Raw genomic sequence first — 17,831 nt, forward strand, 5'->3', positions numbered from 1 at the left:
GCTGCTGCTAGAAGAGGCATTGCAAATTCGTTGGCAGCCAGGGCCCCATTTTGCATCATCCAGAATGCCCTATACCTAGTGGGAAGGAGAGATGGTGGCCACCACTCAAAAAGAAAAGAAAACGGGTAAGAAAATTTGGCAACCGCAGTGTTTACTTTCCAAGGAAGTAAGGCAAGAAAGATCTCAGGACTTTTCTGATAAAAGTGTCTTCTGAGACATTCTGGCCCAGCTCTGGTTGCCGTTCTTCAGAGTTCAGCTCCTTCCCCGGGGTCTTCCAAACGTTAAATTCCTGAGGGCTGACTGGGTACCTTTTGTCTTTATTGCAGATGCTTATAATACTGCTCCTTCCCTGAAAGCCCTATAGCAGGCATGGGGTGGGGGCAGTGTTGTGTCCGGCTCCAGGGAAGAGGTGGAACTAGGGCTGTGCCAAAATCTGACCTCTGATTTCCCAGGAGTAAGGTCTCCTTTAGTTCCTTTTCAAAGCAATTTCTTTTCCATCCAGTTCAATGAGAACGGTTGAGATAAAGGTAGATGCAGCAGCTGGGGCACTTTTATTCCACCAAGCTCTTAGCAGTTCTTAAAGGCTTTGCGAGTCCTTTTTTCCTCTGTGCTGTTCTTTCAGTTTTTTGCTTTTAAGGCTGCAATTGCTTTTAGTCTTTAATATGTTGATTATCTTGGGGGCTTTCTGAGGGCCATAAAGTCATATATTAATTTTTATAAATAAGCATTGGAGGATAAAAATCAGCTGCTTGATCCCAACCCCAGTAATACACCAGCAGGTGGCAGCAGCAGCCTCCAGACAACACTCCTGCTCTGCAGGCCAGGGGCGGGGCGGGGCGGGGCGCCTGTCTGGGCCCCATCAGACCTACCCTAGAAATAGCAGAGGAACATAGAATTCTGGGCCCCAACAGCTCTCCAGGAGCACAAGCAGAACCCCACAAATCCTTTTCACAGGAGATGCCAGGAAATGACTAAACTGGGCAATTTCACCACAACCAGTGGGGCCAAACTCTGCATGACTCTGCATTTCTCTCCCCCCACCCCTTTACAGGACTAAGAGGAGCTTTGGGAGAGATACTTCAGAGTGGAGGAACAGTGCGAGACAGGAGTGAGTGCTCTTCACGGTGTTTACTTAACAGTATGTGGAGGTGGCTTCATCACGGAGTTGTCAGGGCAGCTTCTAACCCCGCTCCCTTTTTTGACACAGAGGTCTCTGCACGTGCTTTGAAGATGAAATAACAGACATGCGCCACTTTGGAGACACGTCGCAGATCTGCCGTGGCACGGGATTTGGCCACGCAGGGGAAGGGTCCTTCTGCCTCCGTGTGATAACAGCCCCTGCTCAGCAGGCAGAAGGTTCCAGGGTAAATCCCCAGCATGTCCAAGCAGGGCTGGAAAAACTCCTGCCTGAAATCCCAGAAAGCAGCCCTGGCTTGCAGGGAAGTCATAGGGCGAGACGGGCTGGACAGACTCGGCCTCAGGCAGCTTCTGGCGTTCCCAGTCCTGGCTAATCCCTTGGAAGAAGAACCTCACACAACACGCTCTAGAGGACCTACAGAAGCGCAAGCAGAGCCAGAGGCTTTTATTCCACCTTCTCCCCCACCCCCACTCAGAGATGTAGTCAGCTCTCCGGCCCACCCCACCAGGGCAAAGGGCCACATGCACCCACTGGACCACCACAGCAGGGGTGATGCTACACATCTTTTTATTTCTGTCAAATAACTTCCAAAAAGGAAGGAAAGGCTTTTTGTTTAAGAACAAACATATCTTTGGTGTCACTTTTTTAAAAAAGAGAGATGAAAGACAAGGAGGAAAGAACACTGGAAATTTTATCTCACTTTCTTATGCGCGCGCAAACGCACACACGCACATGCGCGCGCACACACACGCACACTCACATATGCACACACACACACACACACACACACACACGCACCCATGCAGGCAGCCACAGGTGGAGAGAAGGGGGAAACGGAATGAAAGAGAGAGAGAGAGAGAGAGAGAGAGAGAGAGAGAGAGAGAGAACTATAGTACAAATGAAGGCACAATCCAATATGAACAGTAGATAATATTTACAGCCAGAGGGTTCAAAGACATTCAAGTTCCCCTCTCCAGAGGAGAAAAAGAACCCAGAGTCGGCCTGGCCACACAGAGCGGCCCCACGCACAAGCCGTCAGAGGGCCCTGCTCTCCAGAGTCCAGCAGCTGCGTCTCCCACGCTTTCACCAAGGTCTCCAAATGGAATCTGCCGGGAGCGACGGGGCGCCGGATCCAGGGGAGATGGCGATGGCAGGGCGGAGCCCTGAACCCGCCCCTCCATTGGCATAGAGCGGGAGGGCCGCGTTGGCGCCGTGGGGAGCAAAGGCCGTGTTGGGGATGAGGAAGGCAAACTGCCCGTCGGAGGCTGGCACCAGCTGAAAGCCCCCGTACACCTTGGTGGCTTCCCCGGCCGGGTTGCCCAGCTTGCAAGGTACCACGTTTCCCGCAGGGGGTGCTGCTCCAGCGGGGACCTGCACCAGAGGCTGCCCAAAAGAGGCCCCGTGCTGAGCCCCCGGAGCTGGGGGCAGCGCTGCAGGCGGCGGGGTAGGATAGTTCATGGTGTTGATCTGGCCCATGCAGCTGGCCAGGTGTCCAAGCAGGCGGGTGCGCACCTCCGTGTTCACCCCCTCGCAGGTGGAGAGGAAGCGGGTCACTTCGTTCATGCACTCGTTGAAACCAGCCCGGTATTTGCCCAACACTGTGGGATCCGTGTTCAGTGCAGCTGCACAAGAGGAAGGAAAGAGAGAGTGGTCAGAAAGGGGGATGAGAACAGGCCATCTCAGGTGTGTGTGTGTGTAGGCAACTCTCCTGCCCACCCCCTGGGAACGACATACCCTTCTCCGGCAAGCCAAGCATGGGTGCAAGGTGATGCACGGCGCGCTAACCCCTGCCCCCTTCTGGGTCCAAATCCTCAAAGTAGGGAAACGCCCTCCTGCCTTGAGGGGTGGGTGTGTTTCCTCTGCACACCCAGTAAGCAGCAATAGCTGGAACAAAGGCCAGCCCCAGGAAGCAGAAACCCCCTCCTGGGGGGGGGGGCTCCGTCACTCCCCAGCAGCAGCAGGTCTCTGTGTGCTTCTCATTATCCCACCCCGGCTGCAAGCTGCCTGCCTGCCACCCTCCCCTCCCCTCCCCCTGCTTTTCCGGAACAGTAACAACTTGGAGTTGTGGCTATAAATAAGAGCCAGACCGTGGGAAAGCCGGCCTGAGCCAAGTCAGTAAAACGCAGCTTGAATGGCATTCAAAACCGCAGGCGGAAGTCTGGAAGAAATCACCTCTGAAGAGAGCAAGGGGGGGGAGGGAAGGAAGGGGGGGACCCCCGCCTGGCCTGGCCACTCACCCGTCATCTGGGCGCGTTGCAGGTTCCGCAAATGCTTGACTGTCATTTCTAATATGTCTGCCTTCTCCAGTTTTGAGTGCCGGGAGCTCTGCAAGGCAAAGGCGAAGGAGACTTGTGAGCACTGGGGTGGGAGTGGGGTGGGGGTTGCAGCGCAGTTGTATGGCAGAGAACAGCTTCCTCCCACTTCCACATTTCAGGAGGTTCCAGGGAGAGGGAAGAGGACAGGAATATCAAGGGCTAATGCTTCTCTGCCCGCCCCCGCAAACACACAGGAAAGGGCCCCAGCAGGTCCTGCCCGCTGGCCCAGGGAATGCTCCCAGCTCAGGCCAGCCCGCACCCCAAGCCCCAGCCCGCTCCCGTGGGGGGTGGATTTCCAGACAAGACCAAGTCGGGGATCACAAGACCAAATGCCTGGCACAAGTCACAGCAGGGCAGGGACACAGGAGACCCCCAAGGGACAGGAAGGGATCCCCAACCTCCGAAACCCCACCTTGCAGGCTTTCCAAGTCCTTATGGCATCCTGGGAGATGGCTACAGTCCTATGCACACTTTCTTGGAAGTAAGTTCCACTAAATACAACGGGACTTGTTTCTGAGTAAAGGGGCACCCCCAAGCTGTCGTGGTGAAAATCTGGCTAGCTGCCCAGGGCCTTGGGCATCCCGGGGGGGCGGTGAGGTGAGTAAAAGGAGTTTTACAGAGCAACCAGAGACATCTTTACTCCGAAGCAACTGCTCTACCGGCGGGGTTCACTGGCACGCACGCCCTGCTCAGGGTGGCTGCCTTGGCCAGCCCTAGAAAGCGCCGCTGGCCCCAGAGGCGGGGCCGCCGGTGCTCCCTCTCCCTCCCTCCCTCGGCGGGCTACTTACGTCTTTCTTGAGGGCGTCGAGGATGAGGGTCTTCAGCTGCCCCAGGCTCTCGTTGATGCGCGCTCGCCGCCGCTTCTCCATGATGGGCTTGGAGGACTGCAAGAAGCCCCGAGGAAAGGCACGCGTGAGCCGGGAGCCCGCCAGCCAGCCAGCCAGCCCGCCGCCCCCGCTCCCGCCCCTCGACGGCGCGGCCTTTACCTTGCGGTGGTCGGACGCCGTGCGGGGCTTGTCCGGGGTGGCGTGCACGCTAGCCGGGGTGGCGGCCACGGGCGACGAGGAGCTCTTCTCCATCAAGTCGGCGGGCATCCTGGCCCGGCCGCACCCGACGGCAAAGCTCCCAAAGTGGTGGCCGCGGCGGCGGCGGCGGCGACCGGTCGCCCGGCAGGCGCACGAGCCACCCGCACGCCAAGGAAGGAGGCGCAGCCGGGGGCGCCGCGGGAGCGTGCGGAGCGAGTCCCAGGAGGGCGAGGCGAGGCGAGGCGGCGGCGGCGGCGGCGCTACTGCTGCTGCAGCGGGTTCCCAAGCCCTGCCGGCCCCGGTCGCCCTTTTGCACGCGCGCACACGCAGCAGCCGGCGCGCGCTCCCTCCCCGCAACAGAGGCGGCGGCCGCCCTGGCGCGCGCGCGCGTTGCCTGCCCGCCCGCCCGCCCGGCCGCCTCTCTCCTGCTCCTGTTCTTCCTCGTGCGCTGGGGATGATGATTGCGGCTGCGGCTGCTGCCCGTCCCGGCGGCGCAATCCCGGCCGCCTCCCCGCCTGGCGCCCGCTATTTATAGGCTGCGCTGCACGCGAACGGCTCGTGTGAAACTTCCCAAACTTTCTTTCCCACAGTGACTTTCAGCCAATGGGAGCGGGAGGCACGCGGCCCCGCTCGTGGATGGCGCCCACCCATTGGCTGCGCGGCGCCACGACCGGCGGCCAATGGCGCACGCCCCGGCCCCGGGCACCAGAGGCCGCCTGTCAATCAAGCGCCCGCGTTAACCCTTGCCGCGTCCCGCTCCTTCCCCCGCGCTAGGTCCGTGGGGTGGGGGGCTACAGCCGGACCCGAGGGCTCTCCTCGCAGGGGGCGAGACAGACGCAAGTGCCCTTGGCTGCTATGAGGCGGGGGTGGGGGGGGGATGGTTGGTTAGTTCCAAGGTCCCGACGGGGCGGGCGCGAGGGGCACCTGCACCACCCCCACGCCCGTCGGGGCACGCGGGCGCCCCTTGCTGACGCGCTCCCCGGGCCCAACGGCGGAGGAAGGCCGGGAAGGGGAGAAGCGCCGACTCTGGCGGCCGCCAGCGCCGGGCTGGGATGCCGGCCGTGGCAACGGCACGGAGGGCTTCCTCGCGGGGAGAGCGGAGCGGGCGCAGCCGGCCGGGCCTCTGCCTGACCCTGGTTGCCCGGCTGCAAGCGGGAGCCGGAGCACGTGCCGGGAAGTTTTATTGCAGCCGCCCCCGGCGGGAGAGGCAGAGGCCAGCCAGCCAGCCAGCGGTGTGCTGCTGCTGCTCGGCGCGGGCCGCTTGGACCGATCCTTCAGGGCGGGAAAGGCGGGCGGGCGAGCGAGCGGCTGCAGCTGCTGCACCAGAGCCTGGGAAAACCCCGCCTTTCGGGGAGGGAAGTCAGGAATGCGGCCTCCTAGGCAGGGGGGCACCTGCACCCTCCATCCTCCCCTCTCCGCACTCCCCGAAAAGTCCGGCTGCCAAGGAGCCCCGTTCTCGGCCGTGGGGCCTGCTGGCAGCCGGCTGCGCTCCGCAGAGGGGCGAGTGCGGCAGGCCTCCGCCCGTGCCGCCGCCCCCCCCCCCCGCTCGGAAGGGCAAGTCCCTCGAAGTGATTCGGGGGGGGGGGTGTTTACGGGCCAAAAGCTGGCAGCGCTCGCTGATCTGAGCAGGAGGAGGCCCAAGCAGCAGGGCTCAGGCTGAGCCCCTCCCTGCCTCCCTCCGGCCTCTTTGGTTTGGAGTGACCTGGACTGGAGGCCTCCTCCACACCTCCTGGCTGAGAACTGAGGGCAAAAGCCGGGTGGGGTGGGGAGTGGAACATGCTGGTTCCTGCAAGGCCAAGTTGGGGTGGGTGGGGGTGGGGGTGCTCTTGCACTGAACCCCTAAGTGGAGCGCCTGCCAGCTGCAGCTCTGTTTTGCAGGGCTCCCGAGACCCAAGTGCACACCGTCCAGCCGAGGGCTCTTGTAGTGCCACGGAGCGTGGGAGAGCGCAGCTGGTCGATCCTGCCACGTAGCCACAGAGATTGGCAGCGTCATTTCGGTGGCCCTTCGGGCGCCACTTCCCGCCTTCCAACTGAAGTGTTGTGTTTGGAAACCCAGGCTGAGACGCTACCGCTTGTTTTGACTGGTGGCTCAGAACGGGGCTCGGCCCGTCCTGCGCGTCACACGTTGAGCACGGGCCCCACCCAGGCGTCTTCATGGCAGGTCCCGGCTCTGGAAGATGCACACAGTGAGAGGCTGCCCCAGAATCTCTTCGGACAGATGTGGAGGGCTTTCCCAGATGAGCAACCGGACTTTTCACCCACACAAACACCCACCCACACACCCACACACACGCCCTTCGCGGGATTTGGGAACCAGGCGGAAGGCACGAGCTCCTGTACCGCTCATTTCAGATACTGAGGCTGGCCGTAGTTCCAGAGGTGCATACAAATCTCCTGTTCTGTGGCAGCTGAAATGAGAGACACATGGATGGATGAAGGATGGGGTTGGTGCGGGGTGGGGGGGCAGGCTGTCTGGTACTTAAAGGGTAGGTTTGATGTCCCCACTGGCATTAGAGAACCGGAATGCAAAGGCGGCGGGCAGTGACTTCGCCACATCTCAGCTGCCTTGTGGTTTCCCAGGCACCCAGCAAAGTTTGCGAGGGGGGGGGAAGGAGAGAGTAGTCCTGGGAACTTCCCCCCCTCCTCCACCATCAGTGACAGGATTGGCTGCCTGATTCCAGGGTCCAAAGGAGTGTTGGAATCTCACCTACAAGTTGCGACTCTAATCCCATCAGGCCCTTCCCATGAAATTGGCTTGACAGTCATGAGAAGTTGGGGGACGATGGCCCTTGGGCTGCCTCATTACTGCGCCGTCATTGCATCTTCAGCCTTTTAAACACAACACACACACACACACACCCTGCCTGGAGGGCAAGAAAATCAGTTACTGTTAAGTTGTCCATCTTGCACCATCTTCGGCTGAAAGAAGTAAATCTGGGAATCGCCTTTGCTGGTGAGTATTCCTTGTTTTCAATGTTCAAACTGCATTCAAATTCCTCCTCACTTTCCTTTTGATTCAGTGCTTGGCGTCTCCCGTTAAAAGGGCTGTGGGTGACAGGCTGAGAAGAGCTGTCACTGGCTTCCCAGGACCTGGGGGGCGGGCGGGCGGGGGGGGGCAGCACCAGTCTAGAGTGGCTAAGGCCTCCTTCCTTGCCACTCAAAGAGACCCTCTGCCTTCCTCAGCCAGGCAACCCCTGGCTGCAGATGGCTGTTGAGGGTTCATTGTGGCAGTTATTGCCTGGAGCATATGAAGAGGTGATGTGGGTGCATCTGAACATGTGCAAAATGAACCCCCTCACCATTTAACTGCCTCCACAGCAAGAGTCCGGCAAGAGTGCAGTCTCTGTGTGGAGCCATGTCTACATTCATGGCCAGACGGGCTGAGCACAGGCAGTGCAAGTCCTGGCCACAGCCTGGTGGCAGAGCCCTCAACCAAGGAAGGCCCAGATCCACACTGGGTTGAGGCTCGACCTAGGGTCACTCTGGCTTTTTGCCACACAAGCTGCCTCCCTTTCTACTTCTCTTCCTGATTATTTTTTATTTAAGAATGGAACCCCCCCTCCCTCACCCACCCCGACTAGCTCTTCGGGGCTCTCTTGGTGCCTTCAAAACACTTGAAAGATAAAATCAGCAACGCTTAAAACAACACAACAGCCACCAACCAAAATGAAATCAAGGCCTAATCTACACCAAGCAGGATACAGCACTATGAAAGCAGTCTATAGTCTATGGCCATTGCTAGACCTAAGGTGTATCCCTGGATCGTCCAGGGGTCAAACCTGTTCATCTAGGTGACACGCAGGGGATCCAGTGCTCAGGCAGGGGCGAACCCTGGATGATCCCAGGATAAACCTTAGGTCTATTTATGTATTTATTTATTTATTTATTTATTGCGCTTATATACCTCCCCCATAGCCAGGGCTCTCTGGGCGGTTTACAGAAATTCTAAAATTGAGGTAAAAACAAGTATACAAAATTTAAAACTCTAAAACACAGAACATACACACATAAAGCATTAAAAACTGATTAAAAACTAAACATGTGGGTAATTAGGATGTGCCGCCATATGCCTGGGCAAAGAGGAAAGTCTTAACCTGGTGTCAGAAAGATAGTAGCGTTGGTGCCAGGCGAGCCTCTTCAGGGAGATCATTCCACAGTCTGGGGGCCACCACTGAAAAGGCCCTATCCCTCGTTGCCACACTCCGAGTCTCTCTCGGAGTAGGCACCCGGAGGAGGACCTTAGATGTTGAACATAGTGACCAGGTATGTTCACGTCGGGAGAGGCATTCCGTCAGGTATTGTGGTCCCAAGCCGCGTAAGGCTTTATAGGTCTAGCTGTGGCCTATGTGTCCATGGGCCCCAGCAGTTGTCAGTGCACTTCAATAATGCCATAAAGCTGTCGTTTGGCTCCTGCCTCTCTTATATACCGCTTTCATAGTGCAATATCCTGCTTGGTGTAGATCAGGCCCAAGACAGAAGTGGCTGTGAAAGGGCCGCCAGAACAAGGAGGCCTTGGCCAGCTGTTGAACCCTTGCCCAGGAGCACATCTGGAGGGGAGCCACCGCTGAGGCTGCCCTTTCCTTTGAGGCTGCCTGCCTGGCCTTGGAGAGTGATGGGGGTGATAGGAGCCCTAGAGAACGGCTTGCATTGAGCAGGGGGTTGGACTCGATGGCCTTGCAGGTCCCTTCCAACTCTGCTATTCTGTGATTCTATGATTCCCTTCATGACGGAGCTCCCGAGTCCATGGGGCATTTTTTGTTTTCATTTCTCTGCCGCCCCACAGCCGGAGCCCTCCAGGCGATTTACAGTAGGGAGTCTTCCAGGGCCCAGTTTGGTGGCTCCAGAGGCCAACATGCTGCCTTTGACTTCTCTTCAGAAGCTCTCAGGGCTTTCAGGGCAGTCGGTGCCTTGTGGATGGATGCGCCCTTTCCCTCCAGCTGGATTCAGCCAGGGGCCTGCCTGCAGCGCTGCGGCCCGGCCTCCTCTAATCCAGGGATGGGGCTCTCTCAATGGTGTTCTTGAACTGCAACTCCCAGCATCCTTCACCATCAGCAATGTTGATGGGAGTTGTAGTCTCACAACATTCCCTACTCCTACTTTGTGCCCACCAAGCCAGGCTGGAGTCGACGGGCTTGACTTCTTCTCAGGCCCAGAGCCTCAGAGGCAGGCCGGGGCTGGGGGGGGGGGGCATTCCGGCTGGCAGAGCCTCTGGGGGGCTGGCAGAGAGGTGGTGGCCGGGGCTCCTCTCTGCCGCAGCCTCCCCTCGCAGCCAGCCAGTGCCAAGTCCGCGTGGAGCAAGGGGGGGGGGCTGCCTGCCTGCCTGCCAGGCGCCCTTCCCTTTGCATGTTACCTGGCTCCAGTGCTGGCATTTTGTGGCGAGTTCGAGGAGTGGGGGAGGTGAAGTATTTCGCTGGAGGCCTTGGAGGTTTTTCTTTCTTTCTTTCCCTCCGCTTGACTGACTTTCTCACACTCGGATTCCCACAGTTCACTCCGCCGGCTTAGGCTGAGTCACCCGGCTGCTGCCAAGATCTAGACTCGCTCTAATCAAAAGCTCTCTCTCCCTCTCCCTCTCCCTCTCCCTCTCCCTCTCCCTCTCCCTCTCTCTCTCTCTCTCTCTCCCCCTTTCTCTTCTTTGCCAGTGCACACAGCAGCATTTCCCCCCCCTGCTCCTCCTCCTCCTCCTCCTCCTCCTTCCACACCTGATCTGCACCTGGCTGGGGCCAGTCCCACACGTATCACCTGATCTCGCCTTTTCAGAGACCGTGAGAAAAATAAAGTGCAGGAAAGGAGAGACATGTTTGCAGATCTCCCCGGAGCCAGCGTTCCCATCCTCCCTGCACAACAACAACACGCACGCGCACGCACAAGCAGCCAAACTAGAAAGCTGGGGGAGAACTCAGCGGTGTGGGTGGGTGTTTGCGGGTGTGTGTGTGTGTGTTAGGAGCGGGGCGGGGGCTCCTCACGGCTCGACTCAGCAGCAGCGCGCCTTTCAGCCTTTGGCCGTGTGGGCCTGTGTTCCAGGACACGCAACACCCACCACCACATAATGTGGAAAGGGCCTGGTTGTGGTCTGGAAGCCTTTGCGCCCTTTGGACACTTCTACAGGGGGAGAAGCAGGCAGGCAGGCAGGCAGGCAGCCCTTGCTGCTGTCGGTGCAGCCAACACCCCACCACCACCACCACCTCTGCATTCCCTACACAAAAGTAGGCCGTTCATATAAGATTCGGTTTCAATAAGGAATGTGTAAATTTCAGTGCTGTGCTTGTCAATCAGCCCACTACCTTTACACTCAAAGGCAGGAACGTGGTGGTGGGCTTCCTTCCGAGCAACACAGCGTAGAACATTTGGATGCCCCCCTCTTTCTCCCCCCCATAGAAAATGGGACACTCAGCATTCAGGGATGGGCCCTGTCAGGGCTGGTCCTCCGCCAAGGGAAGCGCTGGTCCTGGGAGACCCAGCTAGCAAGTGACTTTGCCAAGCTGGGTATGTGTGTCGGGAGGGGAGGGGGAGGTTCCCCGCAACCTTTGAAACCTACCTCCCCAATTTCCCAATTTCGAGCCTGGTGTCTTCAGCATTTCCAGCTCCAAGGGTGGCTCCTTTTCCCTGCCCCGCACATTCTTGGTCCTGATCCTGATGTCAGCCCTAAATAAATAAGATGGCCCCTGGTGTCCACAAAGAAGTTCATGGCTGGTGGTTTGTTATCAGGAACAGGGAGGCCTAGATTCAAATCCTGGGTCAAATGTTCGTTCAGCTTTCATTCTCCCCACACACACACACTTACGCACACGCACACTAATGGGAATGAGTATATACTGTTAAGTCTGCAGTCTTAGGCACGTTTACTTGGAAACTAGCTGTATTTGCTCAACGTTCTTTTGCCTTGAAAGCTTTTTGCTGGCATCTTTGAAGAGTGGAAGGTCCTGGGGGGCTATTTTGTAATGTGAAAGGACCACTCTGTACATGTTCAAGACACTTCCTACTTTGTGGTATTGAGCTGAGCTTAGTTGGCACGCATGCGCACACACCCCAACCAGCTTCTGGGGCCAACCTCTGTTCCTTCTGCTCCAAGAGAACTTTGGAATAATGGCCCTGGAGGGACCCAAGGAAAAGCCATTCCATAGGTATGAAAGGAAAACTCCCACGGTTTGCAAAGAACCATCCTGGGACAGACTTTGACCGGCTCCTGCGCGAAGGACTTCCCTCCAATAGCCACATGGTTTTCCAGCCCAGCCAATGTAACATTTCCCATCTTTCCTTCATTTTGTTTGTCTTTTTTTCTTAAAGCGTGCTTGGTGCATTACAACTATCCTCACATTTGCAGCCTGATCCTGTGCTTGTTGACTTGGGTGCAAGCGCCACGTAGGTCAGAGGCTCTTGTGCTCTCTAGCAAGAGTGCCAACAGACAGCCACAGTTTGATCCACTGCCATAAACTGCAGCCTTCCAGGGTCAACAGTCCAGATAGTGGACAAAGAATAAACAGCATGCAAGCACACACTTTTTTCTGTCCCACAAGCATCCCCTTAGATGCCCACACAAATGGAGAGGTCCGGTGGGAACCGTCTCTGATCCCATGGGTTTCCCCTTGGGTAAACCAAAGTCTGCCTAGCACTCCACTAGGGTTGGGTTGGAGCCATTTGCCCCCTGGCCAAGGACATTTATTTTATTTATTTATTTATTTATTTATTTATTTATTTATTTATTTATTACATTTATATACTGCCCCACAGCCGAAGCTCACTGCTTTACTGCTTTACGTTTATTAGTTTATGATTGGTGTAACTACTACAAGTGCCCTTAGATTAGCATTCGAAGCTGAAAGGTGAGGGTGAGGGTGTAGTAAGCTGATAACTGGATTTGGGTCTGCATCCACGTGGAAATCCTCCATGGAAGACTTTGGAGGAGGAGATGCCAGGAATCATGTGTCCCTGCTCAGGAAGCTTCTTTGCAACATGAGGCAGGTGGGAATCTTTGCTTTCCTGCATTGAGCAGGGGGTTGGACTCGATGGCCTTTAAGGCCCCTTCCAACTCTACTATTCTATGATTCTGTTACCTGGAATGTCTGCTGGCTGGATCTTTCCGAAGCTCTTCTTGAGCAGACAAAACACGAGTTAGCCCCATACTTGCAAGGGCAGCTCCACACCTATGTCTAGCTGTGTCTAGCTGCTTCCTCCACTCCACACCCACTCCATCCTGAAACCACTTTTCATTCAAGACTGAACGTGCTCCTGCATGACTGGAGGGAGGGAGGGAGAGAGAGAGAGCTGAGAATCCGAGAATCATAGAGTTGGAAGGGGCCTCTGCCATCAAGTCCAACCCCCTGCTCATTGCAGGAACCCACCTTAAAGCATCCCTGACAGATGGCCAGCTGCCTCTGGAATGCCTCTAGTGTGGGAGAGCCACAACCTCACCAGGCAACTGATTCCATTGTCATACTGCTCTAACAGTCAGGAAGTTTTTCCTGGTGTCCAACCAGAATCTGACTTCCTGTAACTTGAGCCCGTTATTCCATGTCCTGCACTCTGGGAGGATCGAGAAGAGATCCTGGCCCTCCTCTGTGTGACAACCTTTTAAGTATTTGAAGAGTGCTATCATGTCTCCCCTCCATCTTCTCTTCTCCAGGCTAAACATGCCCAGTTCTTTCAGTCTCTCCTCATGGGGCTTTGCTTCTCGTGTTCATCTTTGAAGCCAGAGGAAGTCCGGAGGAGAGGGCTTCCTGGTGGTGGTTCTCGGCGTTGTTGAGAGGGACTCTTTGGCAGGGCAGCTTCCATCAGCCTGCTGCATTCCCTGGCTCTTTGTGTGGCCTTTTGAGTCTTTATCTTCTCCAGACTCGCCGCAACCGTGGGACCCAGCACATGACCCCATGCGGGAGGCAGAGCACACTGCTGGGGCTCAGCATGTGAGGCAAACCTGCCATACAGAATAGTCACTGAGCATGTGCAGAGACAGGGAGAGACATATACATTATGCTATGGGAGACCCACTCCCAGCCTCCACAGCTCAAGCACCACTGAGCTGGGACCTGAGCAATGTGCAATTGCCCAAGTGCAATGCCTCCTGTCATCTCTTTGCTCGGTGATGGGTGGGTCTGCCCCAAATTCCCCAACAAAAATGACCGAAATCACCTGGGTCCCAGGCAGAAAAGCCTAATGGCACCATCTCTCCACCCCCGCCCCCCAATCTGCTGATAATTTATGTCTTTTTTTCTTCTTCTCCAATTTCTGTAGTGCCCCAAAGTGAAAGCTACCTGGTTCTCAGAATAATGGGCATCTCCAGGGTTGCTGGCTGCTCTTTCAAGACGTCTCACCCGCTGCCTTGGGTTTCTCAAGGTTCATCCCAGCTGTGCAGGAGAGCAATCCCTCCCTGGGTTGTGTGCTGGCAAGGCTCCCCTCTGCTCCAGGGCCGGTGCTACCATAGAGGCCACTCAGGCGGCCGCCTAGAGCATCAAGCTAAGAGGGGCACTGCGCAGCACAGCACTCATGCGCATTGTTGGCTGTGAGCTGGCCCGGCCCGGCCCGAGGATTCAGCTGGGCCTGGGCGGGCGAGATGGTGCCCCACGCCCTCCCAGCCGAAGCGAAGCCAGGGACGCTGGCGTGGGGGGATGGCTCCATGTTCGGACTTCTGCCCGGAAGCCGCCCTCCCAGAGCCACTCTAGCTACCCAGAAGCCGCTCTCCCAGAGCTGCTCTAGCCACCTGGAAGCTGCCCTCCCAGAGCTGGGAGGCCGCCACTGCCAGAAGAAGAAAAAACACGTGGCGAGCCCGATCCTGGCCCAAGCCAGCCTCTGCCTTATTCCTGAGGAAAGGGCACCGGCTCGCCTCGCCTCTCTCTTCAAACAGGCCGCGATGTCCAGGCAGGCGGGCAAGTGGGACTCCCTCTCCCTTTCCCCAGGAAAGCTAAGGACTTGTGGACTCCTCGCAAGGTAAACTCTCCTGCTTCCCAATTCTGCACACGTGGATCAATGGGACTTGCATCCAAGAAAGCGTTGCACCGGGAGGCACCATCGCAGCCCGATCCACCTATGCCTCCTTACTCAGAAGCCTTCTTCCCCCAAGTAAACGTGCGGAGGGGATCAGGACACCAGGATGCATAGCGTGTTGCGTTCGCATGGAAGTAAGTCCCGGTGAATTCCAGACGGCTTGGTCCCAAATCGAAGGGAGCCAGTCCCAGCTCTCCACTCGGCGCACACGTTCGGACTTCCGTGTAATTTGGGGTGTGTGCAAGTAGCTCGCCTTGCCTAGGGCGCAAAATAGTCTGGCACTGGCCCTGCTCTGCTCAGAGCCCCTGAGCTGCTGCAGCAGCTGGTCCTCCGCTGTGCCTGTCTCCCAGGCAGGCCACTCACAACCTTTATTGGGGGCTGTTAAAGCCGGGCCTCCCAAGCACAGAGTGCCAAGATGAAGCCGCCTGGAGAGGGAAGGAAGGACGTGGGAATGAAGGAGATGCTGCAATCCCAGGCAATTCCAGGGCAATCAGAGGCTGAGGCCTCCGCTTTTATCATGGGAATCGGCCAGGTGTCAGGTGCACCAGGAGCAGGCCCGCTTTGGCTCTGCAATGGGTGGCCCGCCCAAAGCCTCCTGCCACAAAGGAGACTTGCTGCCTGCAGAAGGGAAGGGGGGCTGCCCCCTAGAGCTGGGGAAACGAAGCCGGCTTGCAGCTGGCAAAGAATCCCAGCCCTTCTGATGTCGTTTTCTCAAGGGAAGGAGGCCGGCGCCCTGGACCCGGGACAATCCACGGCCATCATAGGTCCCCTTTTCTGAAAGGAGGCGAGCATGGAGGCCCTGGGCGGGCCGGAGGCAGAGGGCAGGCTCAGCTGGGGAGTGGGGTTCAAGCCCCCCTACCGGCCCTGGGTTCTCTGTGTTGCTTTGGGCGAGTGGTTCCCTCTTGGCTCCAGGCCGCTGCCTGTTTCACGGGGGGGGGGGGGAATGGCCAGCACACCGGGCGCTTCCCAGCGTAAACGCCGTGGAGATGAAAAGGCCTGCTCTGCCGCTCAGAAGTGCTGAGAAGGGCAGGAACGGAGGAGCTGAGGCCGAAACTGAATTTTGTGCCGTTTAAAATCAGGCTAAATTTTAAAAAGCCGAGTGTAAAATTGTGAACTTTGAACTTCAATTTTGAAGCATTTTTGTTTATTTGTTTAAAGAAGTTTCATCCTGCTCCTCGCTCCACATATCTCATGTGCAACCCGTGAAACAAGAGAGTTGCTGTCTGCAGACTTACAATCGCAAAAGACACGACACACAAGCAAAAGGGGACGGGAGGGAAGGTGTGTGGGGAGAAAGAAGTCATCTTTGAGCGGGGCTAGTGGCATGGCCCCACTCCCTCCTCCTTCCCCCCCCCCCCATCTCCCTCTCTTCAGGCTGCTGGAATGGCTGCTGCTGGTGACCGTGGAGGGAGGAAGAGCCTCTGTGTGTGTGTGTGTGTGTGTGTGTGTGTGTGTGTGTGTGTGTGTGTTGTATACAACTCTTAAGTCTTGAGAACAGTTTGTAATACGTGTTACTCACTACTTGGAATGCACCTAAATCCAACAACATAGCTTTTGAGAAGAAGAAGAAGAAGAAGAAGAAGAAGAAGAAGAAGAAGAAATAATTAAGCATAGAAACAATTATTTTTGCAATACATTTAATTTGCTTGATACTTGTTTTCTCAATATCCATTTCACCTCTAGTTGCATGGAGAGCATGAGATCAGGGCCTTCAGCTTTCAAAGATAATAACACCATTCAGGGAAGTTGTATCCAGAAGACAAGGAGAGAGATGGGTTTATTATACTCCTTTGGAGTGTAATTTGGACCTTCATCTATGTTAATGACTTATAATTTTGTTGTGTAGTTTAAATGATTTTTTTTTACATTTCTTTTCCTAGGTTTTACAATGTATAAACTTTGTAAGAGCTACCCTGTACCTGTTTGCATTCTCTTCCCCTCCTTATTGTTTTACTATGATTTTATTAGATTGTAAGCCTATGCGGCAGGGTCTTGCTATTTACTGTTTTACTCTGTACAGCACCATGTACACTGATGGTGCTATATAAATAAATAAATAAATAATAATAATAATAATAATAATAATAATAATAATAATAATAAGACTGCCTTGAGGCCCAGTATTGGGCAAAAGGCGAGATACAAATAATAATAATAATAATAATAATAATAATAATAATAATAATAATAATAATAATATATTTGGGGATGCATGAAAGGAGGGGCCCTCGAGTCCTCTGCTGCGTATTTCAGGCCAGTGAGCTCACGGACCTTGCAAGCTGCCCCGGTTTTTATTTACTGTGAGCTCCTGCAACTTCTCACTTGGAGGCCCTTGGTGGGCAGAGCTCCTGCGCCATCCTTCCAAGGCAAGTGGGCCAGGCCCACTGGTGTCACCACTGCTGTGGGGCCTCTTGCTGGTGACCCTGCGTCTTCTCCACTCACTCCCAACCTGCTCCTGTTCTCTGCATTAATGATTAATTTGAGATGGAGCGATAGCGTTTGATGTGGTCTGTGTGGGTTTACACAGGAGCATCAAGAGTCCTGACGGAGGAACTTAGGAAGTGTAAATATTTGTGGGTGGATGAAAACTTCGAGAAGGAGGTGGAGGGGGTGAAGCAGGGAGGGGTGGGTGGTCGGTTCTGCACCTTGGGGAAAGGGCGGCTGTCTGGGCTAGGGCAGCCCCAATTCCTGGCCCGGCGGTCCCCCTCCTCACAGTCTCAGCATGGGCTGGGATTCATGATTGCACAGGCAGCCCAAGTAGTCTGGGGTGGGGGGTGGATGGATGGGGGAGGCATCCATCTTTGGAGGGGCACTTCACGGTCCAAGCTGTGGACGCCTGCCAACAGCTCAGCTCCAAGTGTTGCCCCCCCCCCCAGCTGCTTTCTGCCACCTCACTCCCCTCCCAACCCCAAGTTCCCTCTGAGCCTGGCTGCAATCCTGACAGTAGCTGGAGGGGGGGGAATGAATTTCCCGGCACTAATACCTTGTCCCCTGTTGTAATGCAAAGTGTTTTTAGGATGGGTAGTTAGCACCCATTAGCTTCACAGAAGGCCTGCTCTGCTCCCGGTGGAGTTGGACAGGGCTAGAACCAGTCTGCAGATATGGATCAAGATTTGGACTGTCCTCCTGGGGAGGCTGAGGTGAGGGCCTGCAGCCTCTGCTGCCTGGGGCCCTGGCAGTGCCTGACCCACTTACTAACCCCCCCCCCGCCCCCTATTCTGCCTGCACATCAAAGGCACAATCCCGTTGACTGAAAAAGCAAAGCTGTGGTGACTTTTTAACCTCTTCTGATAGCACTGCTAGAGTTATTCAGAAATGTTAAAAAGTAACACAAATTGCTCTTAAAACATCCTGGTGTGTGTGTGTGTCCCCACCCCA

At 56.0% G+C, this 17,831-nt stretch overlaps 1 protein-coding gene across 2 annotated transcripts; it reads right to left on the reverse strand.

Annotated features, from left to right (window-relative positions):
• Positions 1-2,028: 2,028 nt before the first annotated feature.
• Positions 2,029-4,619, reverse strand: HES1 (hes family bHLH transcription factor 1). Of its 2 annotated transcripts, XM_063131406.1 has the most exons (4): positions 4,440-4,619; positions 4,242-4,337; positions 3,376-3,463; positions 2,029-2,760 (listed from the first exon to the last, which is right to left on the reverse strand). In XM_063131406.1, exons 1-4 carry the CDS (start codon positions 4,545-4,547, stop codon positions 2,222-2,224), a joined length of 831 nt encoding a protein of 276 aa, XP_062987476.1. In that variant the 5' UTR covers positions 4,548-4,619; the 3' UTR covers positions 2,029-2,221. The 2 variants fall into 2 exon arrangements, with proteins under 2 accessions (XP_062987476.1, XP_062987475.1); XM_063131405.1 differs by having other exon boundaries at positions 4,242-4,619.
• Positions 4,620-17,831: the final 13,212 nt, after the last annotated feature.

The sequence above is a fragment of the Elgaria multicarinata genome, chromosome 8 (genome assembly GCF_023053635.1).
Source record: "Elgaria multicarinata webbii isolate HBS135686 ecotype San Diego chromosome 8, rElgMul1.1.pri, whole genome shotgun sequence".
Classification (NCBI taxonomy): Eukaryota; Metazoa; Chordata; class Lepidosauria; order Squamata; family Anguidae; genus Elgaria; species Elgaria multicarinata.